The 9,966-nt window shown below is 31.1% G+C and overlaps 1 protein-coding gene and 1 long non-coding RNA gene across 2 annotated transcripts; both read left to right on the top strand.

The window, feature by feature from the left end:
* The first annotated feature begins 440 nt into the window (after positions 1 to 440).
* Positions 441 to 2,963, top strand: LOC18043312. Its single transcript, XR_002905914.1, has 4 exons — positions 441 to 794; positions 1,106 to 1,157; positions 1,298 to 2,029; positions 2,423 to 2,963. It is a non-coding gene; the product is annotated as an uncharacterized LOC18043312 (long non-coding RNA).
* Positions 2,964 to 7,055: 4,092 nt separating this feature from the next.
* Positions 7,056 to 8,327, top strand: LOC112099082. Its single transcript, XM_024186185.1, has one exon. It carries the CDS (start codon positions 7,056 to 7,058, stop codon positions 8,325 to 8,327), a length of 1,272 nt encoding a protein of 423 aa, XP_024041953.1.
* The last annotated feature ends 1,639 nt before the right edge of the window (positions 8,328 to 9,966 follow it).

The raw sequence follows: 9,966 nt of genomic DNA, 5'->3' as shown, positions 1-9,966 counted from the left end.
TCACCTTTTTTTTAAGAGGTAATATTACATTATTTGATATATCTGTTTTTTTCTCCTTTATATATACATCAACATTCACACAAATATAACCAACAAATTAAAAATTTAATCTGGTCTGATCAAAGATCTTAGTTCCGCCTGAGGTGCAAGATTTGATCATTTGATATATATGTTTTTTTTTCTCCCTTTTATATGCATTGACGTTCCTTTATACATGCATTGACATTCCCATAAATATATACAATAAATTTATAATTTAACCCAGTACGATCAAAGATCTTGGACCCGCCCATGGGGGTGCGTATGTCAGTTTGTGAGAGTAGAGTGGTAAAAATGTATTTTCAGTTACAATTTCACTCTTTAATATTCATGTATCCTGCCTACCGTTAAATATGGGGACGGTTTGTCGGTTCACGTGATGTAATTGTGTTCTGTTTTTTAATACATTTTGGTTGGCGCTCAAGAAAACTCTAGAGGCTAAGAACAACATGTTATGCTAACGTGTAGGGTCGGCCAAAACTGTACTTCTTGTTATTAAAAACTGAAAAAGAAAAAAAAACCCTTTCAAAATCTAACAATACCTTCAAGTACACGGCCGTAATCCTTAACTGAAAGCCTTTACCAGCAAAAAGGTACGATGTTACAGTTTGATCTTTCTTCTTAGTTTCTGTTATTTTGCTGGTTAAATTTAATCGCCGCGGTCATTTGTTTGTGTTTGTTTCTCTTCGACATCAACGCCGCCGCACGGATTTCATTTGCCGTAGCTTTTCCCAGCAGCCAAACAGATAAATCAGGTTCATTGTCTCATAACTTTCTCCAATTGGGTTATTTTGCTTTCTTTAGAAAATAGTATTGGTGATGTAAAACAAGCTCTGGAGGGTTTTTTTTTTTTTTTTTTTCATTTCTTCATCACACTAGATACCTTTACACATAGGTAAATTATTGGAACAAAGATTCAGGGTTGAGCTGATTTTGTAACCGAACACTGAATTAATAGTTAGTCCAGCTAGAAAAATGAAAAATAAAATTAAGAATAACTTCTGACAATTGATTTAGTGCCTAGCACAAAATTAGCTTCGAGCACTGATCTTAATCCTCACAACAGGTCAATCTATTATAGTACACAATTGGTCGAGGCATTAAAAGTTTTCTGCCAGGTATGAATTGGATCTTATATTTATGTGATTATTGATAATTTGGTTGGTACGATAACTGATTATTTATTTTAATTCCTCTAAGCTTTTATCTTTTCCTCTGCTAATCAGTTGTTAACTCTTTATGTTCGACAATTTTACAGGTAGAGTTATATGGATATGAAAGCATGTGTTAAGGAGTTGCCTCAAGAGTTGGCTCGGGAGTTACTTATTGCGATATCTAATTCTGTGCCTGAAAAACATCCGAGTCCAGATAACCATCTTCCTCAAAAGTTTGACAATGCAAATGGGGTAGCGGTGACAAATGGTGATGAAGCTGAAAAGTATAGGTCTGACTTGATCTCACTCTCCTACGTTGAATCACCTGATGTTTTTAATAGCTTACCCATTGCATTGGCTAACTACGAGATTTAGCAGGGACTGAAACTGTCACCATTGCCTGTTGTAATGTGTAATCAAGGTTTGATGTGTAAATTAACTTTCTATTGTGGATACTTTTGCAGATGCTTTATCTGCTTTTCTATATTTTTCTCTGTCTATGTTCTGTTTGTTGTCACTATGAATAAAAAATGGAACAACATTTCAGTTTTATGTACAGTTTACGGTGTGATTTAAATAAATAATTGGAATTTGCTCTCAGTTTGTGGTTTATCTTCTTGATTTCTGGTTTTGCTCTGCAATTGTTTGTTTTAAGTACTGAATGCTTGAGTGTGAAGAGTAACTAAAATTTTATTGTTGGAGTCAATGTAGGATAAGACATAAATTTGAGGAATGTGCAGTTCTTGATGATTGCTATACATTCCATTGCTGAGTCTGAGGCTCTCCCCTTTTTCAGTTGGAAAATTTACCCAGCAAATGCTTCTTCTGTCTACCAGGTTTTCTTTTTCCCCCTCTTCCTTCTTATGCAAGGGATCTGTTTTTAAACGGTACCTACTGTGTCACTGATTTTATTATCCCTCTGTGAGCTGCATTTTCTATTTTAAGGTACTCTTAGCTTACTCGTTTTCACAAAATTTAATGATAAATATTTGAATGGATTCTCACCTCTGTATTGTTAGCTCTTAACTTCATTGTTTAGTTGGATTTAGTCGTAGAATCCTGGCTGGTAGTAAGTCTGGCCATCACAACTGTTGTGATGACCATTTTAGTTACCAAAATAGTAGTCATAGAGTCACAAACTCTTGTATAAACTGAATTTATACAAATAGAGTTATATCATATCAATTAGTAGAAGAATTTGTGGCCTTATCGTTACTCTCAATTATCAGTAAGAGGTGGAAATTGCAGAAGCCATGGCCAATGTTGAGGGGGTTATGCTGGCTAAATTAAGGCACTAGCTGTTACCATTAGATGTTGCATCGGATTCCTGGAATCTGGTCAGTCGAGGTGTACAGAGATCCTGGAATGTGGTCAATCAGGTAGTACAGAAAAATCTGGCAGAAGCTTGCTGGCGTGTGTGGTCAATATGGTATTGCAGAAGAAATCCTTCAGAAGTGAGCTGGTGTGTTACTCCTGAAATTAACAGATTGCTATGTTCGGAAAAGTTATTTATTTTGTGAGGCATGTTTCCGGGTAATGCAACTCAGTACCTCATCTCTTATAGCCAAATTGGCTATTTCTTCCAATGAGGCCTTTATGTGGCGAGGCCCGATAGAAATTAGTCGAATACTTCTGGAGTTAAACATTGTTAAAGAGTATTCTTTGATACTCTTGTTAGAGCCTTAACTATCGGCCTAAGTGTTTAGTCAAACGGTTTCTGTAACACGATATATAATTCAATTAAGGTCTCAATTAAGTTTGATTTTCCTTACGCGCAAACTTTATTTCATTTTCTTTCTTCAATCACTTTTTGATTAATTGATTTAATGTAAGTTGGAAAATCAATGTCATGAATGAGAATGAATAAGGGGTGTGTTCGGTAATTTGCATTGCTTTGTATTGTATTGTTTTGCATTAAAAATATTGATTTTATACTGATATTTGTTTGTAATTTTGGTTGTATTGCTGCTCTACATTAAAAGGTAGTTAATACAATGAAATGAGTATAAAATAAATTTATTGGGATATAAATAAGTCGAATCTTTCTAGATCCTTCTAGATTTAATATTGTTAATGAGATGTCTTTAATAAAGGTCTAGCTATGGTGCAACTGTGGTACCATACCACAGCTGCACCTAGCCATTAGATTCAGCTATAGTACATGTGTGTAGCTAAATCTAATGGCTAGGTGCAGTTGTGGTATGGTACCACAGTTGCACCATAGTTTTGTCCCTTTAATAATACTATTATTGGAGCTAGGTTAGTCTAAGTGTTTGGTCGAACTGATTTTATAAAATTTTATCTAATTCGATTAAGTTCTCAATTGAGTTTGATATTTCTTACGTGCAATCTTTCTTTCATTTACTTTTCTAAATCATTTTTTGATTTATTGATTTAATAAATTTTTAATGGGAGAGAATAAAGGGTGCGTTTGTAGTTTGCCTTAGAAAATATTGCACTGTATTAAAATATTGTTCTTTTGCTAACTTATGTTTGGCTACAATTTCTGACTGTGTTGCACTACATTAAAAAGGTGATTAATACAATGAAAGGGTATAAAATGAACCTACGATGGGAATGGTTTATACTTTAATGTATTAGAACACTGTTCATATTTTAATTATAATCATTTAACTTTTGTTATTTAACAAACTTAAATTTATTAATTTATATAGATATTTATAAAAAAATAATTGAAATAATAATATAAGATAGTAATAAACCTAGATATTTAATAAATAAATGATAATGCATTATTTTGCTTTCATTAAATAAAATCATTTTAATTATTTTACTTTAAATAGTTTTATTTATAATTTATTATTTAATAAATAATTTATAAATTCATTTAATCATTTATTATCAAGTAAAATACTAAACTTTAAATTAAATAATTATATTAAAAATTAATAAATAAAAATAAATTCATAATTCAATATTTTATTGTTTTATAATATAATATAATTTATGTTATATCATATAATTATATAGTATTATTTTTACAATGTAATATCAAATTATACTATATTATAATATGCTTATACTGTATTATAATAACTAACGTATGGAAATAAATTTTTATTAGAATGTAATATTATTAATAATATAACATAATATCGTAATATTTTATTATTTAGTAACCATTTATTTATAAAAATTAATATATAAAATTAGAACCCTAAAATATTAATAAATTTAAATAATATTTTAATATTAACATAAAATAATATTATTTTATATTATTCTGTCCATATTTCACCAAATTTAGTATTTGCATTACAACTTAGTACAATATAATATAATAAACTATTATAATACCTATAATAAAATATAATTATTACAGTGTGACGCAATATCCTATACGTCGATTAAATAATAGTGCTATTTAGCATGGAATGGCAATACGTGTTGATGGGTAGAATTTGTTTCAAATTTTGATTGACCAAAACTCGCAAATTTATTAATCGGATTAGAATGTCAAGATTCATGCTTGACCTATTGCTTAGACAAATGATGTGATTCAATTCGTTTAATTTATTTGAACAGCATTAGGAGGGAAAAAAAAAATCTATCACGCACTAATAACGTGATTAGATTTAAATTGAGTTTGTTTAACTTGATTTAACATGGAACTATATATAGAATCACCTAGTGGCCTAAACATTAATTAAATAGCTCTAATTGTAAAACTTAGCTACAATAAAAATGTAAAAGAAGTGGGCTTGAACGGATATAGGTAAGAGTAGAGCTATTAGCACCCTTTTAATCTCCCGTCAAAACTCCTCTTCCATTTTTACACTTTTGCCCTCAATTAAAATTACATTAAAGCACAGTATAAAATGAGAGTACTAGTGATGTTAACGTTCTAACGAAATTTTTACAGCCCAGTATCCCTATTTTGACATGAACATAAAACAAGTAAAATAATTTCAGAGTAGTTTCTCAAAACTAATTATTATGATACTATTTTAATTATATTGCTACTATTTAATATATTTTTTTAAATCAATGAACCATTTTATGCAAATGCTAGAGCCACCATCAACAGCCCCTACAACCGTTACTTCTCAAGAGGTTGATAAGAATTTGTCTTTGTCAACGGCAAAATTGTACACTACTACAAAACAGGACAAAGATGACATGTAATACATGACAAACATATTATTAATTGTCATCTATTAGTTTAGATGACTTTTATTTACTTTTGGAAGTCATATATTATAAAATTGTTTTTATTTATGACATAAAAATGACTCACCACTAAATAAGAAGTCATCTTTAGTTAATTAAAAGGTGACTCTTCTTTATAAAATGTGTCATTTAGTTTGTAGTATAAAAAGCCACTTTCCCTCTTTATTTTCTTTGTCTACCGCGAAATATCATTGTCTCTTTGTTTCAGCCTCCATTCTTCTGTGACTTTCTTTCTCTGTAAAATTCCCCTTTGCCCATACAAAACATCTTCCTATCTTCTATTTCCAAGTTCCAAACTCTTAATTTCACCCATTATTTATATAGACCCAAAATCGTAAACCCTAACTGTTCACACATAGTGGAAGTGAAGACAAATTGGGAAGAAATCTGGAAGCTCTGGACCACACATGTTGGCAAGAAGGTTGTAAAGCTTGGGACCACATCACTATCAAGGAAATTGTTGAAGCATTCGGCTACCTTGTATATTGGATTTTAAAAGTTTCGGTCCCCACATAAAGGTACTTTCTTTCCTTTTGTTTAATCATGTTTGAGAAAAAAAATGATAGATTGTTTGATTGTGGGTGGCCTACATGTGCTGTTTTTTCTTTTCTTTTCTTTGTCTAATTTACTCTATTTGAATAGCAAATGTTGAAAATATGGATGAACAGTAAAATTTTTTCTGGGGATTAATATTTTAGGGAAGTTACAAATTTGGTCGAATCATGTCATGCTCCTTTGAAATTTAATCAGTTATCAATCTCAGAACCTCACGACTTCTATTCTTTTCCTTCATAATCGTCAACTTGACCTCTCCTCTTTCTTTTAATTGGATTATCTTTCTTTTCTTTTCCCCTTCTCTTTTCTTTCATCTTATCTTTTACGAAATTGGGAAACCAAGAATGACAAGCGCCATGTGGGATTTGTTGCAAAATTATAAATATTTCAAATTCTTCAAATAACTTAAAATTAATTTATATACACACATACTTTCTTATTAAAAAAATAAAAACTAACGGAGAATTAATAGAATAAGCATTTATATAATATTATGTGATATTACAATATTAATTAATCATTTCATCCTCTTTCCTTTAGTATCATATAGAATATTGTAAAATCTACCTATAATTATAATCATATTATTAGAATCAAAATAATTTTATTACTATAAAGAGATTATAATTTAATAGAGTATATAATTATAAAAATTACTATTTTAAATTATTTATTTTTAATACAAGTAATATAGAAATAAAGACATAAAGTATACAATTTAATAATTAATTAATAAAACATCTTGAATCTAATATATGAACAAATATTAATAAGAGAAATAATGTTAGTTTCAGAAACTGATACATATTTTTAAAAAATTCAGATGTTTATACTTGTCATCATATATATGCTTAGCACTTAATACAAATGCTCTTCACCGTAGCAATCCATTTTGTTGTGCTTTTGTTTTTAGTCCCTGACACTTCATGTCCATTAAGCTTTGGTCAATTTATTATGTTATGTGCTTTAGTAAATTAATGTTTTTATTGATATTATTTTGATAGAATAATAATATTAAGGTCCTATGTTTTACTTTTTCTCAAATTAGGACATAGATACTTAGAAGGAAATTATGGAAAATGTTTTAGAATGATATATTTATATTTTACATTCAGAATGGACAAATCTTGGATGTCTATGGATCGAAGATCAAAAGATTATGAGATTGGTGTTGAAATATTTATAGATTTTGCAATGGTTCATGCAACAAATTCTAATCACATACTATGTCCATGTATGAAATGTGGAAATGTGAAACATCAGACTGTTGATGAGATTAGAGACCATTTGTATTTGAATGGTATAGACCAAAGTTACAATAATTTGATTTTGCATGGAGAAAAGGTTGTTAAGAAGCTATCAACTACTAGCAACACTCAATCTACAAGAGAATTTGAAACAAGAGCCTTTGAAACCGAATCTGTGGCCAGCACTGTAGAGATGATTCAAGGAGCTTATGATCATTTTGAAAACAACCCTAAACAATTTGAGAATTTATTGGCTGATGCTGAGAAAAAGTTATACCCAGGTTGTAGTAAGTTTACAAAATTATCTGCATTGGTAAAATTGTACAACCTAAAAGCAAGAAATGGGTGGTCAGACCGAGGCTTTTCAGATTTGTTGAAATTGTTAAGAGAAATGTTGTCTGACAATAATGAAATGCCTTGTTCAATGTACGAGGCAAAAAAAACCTTAAATGCATTAGGGATGGAGTATGAGAAGATACATGCATGTCCAAATGACTGTATACTTTATAGAAAGGACTATAAAGATGCTGTTATATGTCCTAATTGTGGTGCAGCAAGGTGGAAGTTGAAAAAAAATTCAACTGAGATGAAGATTGGTGTTCCAGCAAAGGTTTTATGGTATTTCCCACCAATCCCAAGGTTTAAAAGAATGTTTCGAAGTGTTGAAACTTCGAAAAATCTAACATGGCATGCCACTCAAAGGGAAACTGATGGACTATTACGTCATCCTGCAGATACCCCGGCATGGAAACTAATAGATCACTTATGGCCTGATTTTGGAGTTGAACCAAGGAACTTGCGACTTGCATTATCTGCAGACGGGATTAATCCATATAATTCTCTTAGTAGTAGGTATAGTTGTTGGCCCGTCATAGTAGTGACATATAATCTTCCTCCATGGCTTTGTATGAAGAGGAAATTTATGATGTTGACATTATTAATTTCAGGTCCCAAACAGCCTGGTAATGATATTGATGTCTACTTAGCTCCATTGATTGATGATCTTAAAATATTGTGGGAGGTAGGCATTGAAGCTTATGATGCTTATCGTCAAGAGTCTTTCACATTGAAAGCTATTTTAATGTGGACGATAAATGATTTTCCTGCTTATGGAAACTTGGCTGGTTGCACTGTAAAATGATATAAAGCATGTCCAATTTGTAGTGAAAAAACATGTGCAGTTCGGCTTGGCCATAGTAAAAAAATGTCTTATATCGGTCATAGAAGATTTTTACCACGATATCATCCATATCGGTTTCAGAAGAAGGCATTTAATAATGAAGAGGAAATTGAAATTGCTCCAGAACCGCTGAAAGGGGAGGAAATCTTGGCACGAGTTCAAAGATTAAATTTCTCGTGCAAATAGTCGTGCAACTGATATCAATGAAAGAGTTTGCTGGAAGAAAAAATCTATTTTTTTTTAGCTTGATTATTGGAAGTCTTTATATGTTAGACACACTCTTGATGTTATGCATATTGAAAAGAATGTGTGTGAAAGTCTTGTGGGGACTTTACTTGACATTCCAGGGAAATCAAAAGATGGTTTTGCAGCTCGTATGGATCTAGATGAAATGGGTGTAAGGAAAGAATTACTACCAAGAGTTGGCCAAAATGGAACAAAATTACCTCCTGCGTGTTATACTTTGTCAAGGGAAGAAAAGAAAAAAATTTGTAAGACATTGTTTGAACTTAAGGTTCCTGATGGCTATTGTTCAAATTTTAGAAATCTAATCTCATTGCAAGATTTGAAACTCTATGGCTTGAAATCTCATAATTGTCATGCTTTGATGCAACAATTGCTTCCTTTAGCAATACGATCCTTGTTACTAAAACATGTTAGATATGTAATAATAAGATTTTGTGCTTTTTTTAGCAACCTGTGCAGTAAAGTAGTGGATGTGTCAAAATTGGATCAAATGCAAGCAGATTTGGTGAATACTATATGCTTGTTAGAAAAATATTTCTTGCCAGCTTTCTTTGATATTATGATTCACTTACCAGTGCACCTTGTTAGAGAAGTCAAACTCTGTGGACCTGTTTACCTCCGATGGATGTATCCATTTGAGAGGCAAATGAAAATATTGAAGGATTATGTACGAAATCGAGATAAACCAGAGGGTTGCATTGCTGAATCATATATAGCTGAAGAGGCTATTGAGTTCTGCATAGAATACTTATCTGAAGTTGATGCAATTGGCATTCCACTGAAAAAATACAGATCTGATGTTGGATTACCTTTACCAGGAGGATGTGTTGTTAGAATAGATCGTAAATTATGGGTGCAAGCACATAGATATGTACTGGAAAATACAAATGAAGTTCAGCCGTATATCATGTTAGTAACTATTTCCTTTATCTTATATATATTAGTTATATTTTCTGTAATAGTTATAATCATTCTTATTTCATCTTTGATATCTTAGAGAGCATATGGAGTTCTTGAAGAAGAAATATCCAGCAAAGTCAAAGAAGGAAAAATGGCTACAGGATGAACATAATAGGACTTTCATATATTGGTTGCGTCAAAAAGTAATTAACTATATAGTTCATCCATAAACAGTTTTTTTGTTATTCGAAGATATTTGTATATTATTTATATACACTTTTTATTACTATCATATAGGTTGAAATTCAACTTAACGAATCAAGGAACAATATCTCGGAAGCCTTAAGGTGGATTGCACATGGACCTCGCCCTGAAGTGATAAAGTACCAAGGCTATGAAATTAATGGTTATCGTTTTCATACCAAAGAACGTGATGACTTACGAGTTGTACAGA

The sequence above is a fragment of the Citrus clementina genome, unplaced genomic scaffold (genome assembly GCF_000493195.1).
Source record: "Citrus clementina cultivar Clemenules unplaced genomic scaffold, Citrus_clementina_v1.0 scaffold_4, whole genome shotgun sequence".
NCBI lineage: Eukaryota > Viridiplantae > Streptophyta > Magnoliopsida > Sapindales > Rutaceae > Citrus > Citrus x clementina.
This window is presented reverse-complemented; position numbering and strand designations above follow the sequence as displayed.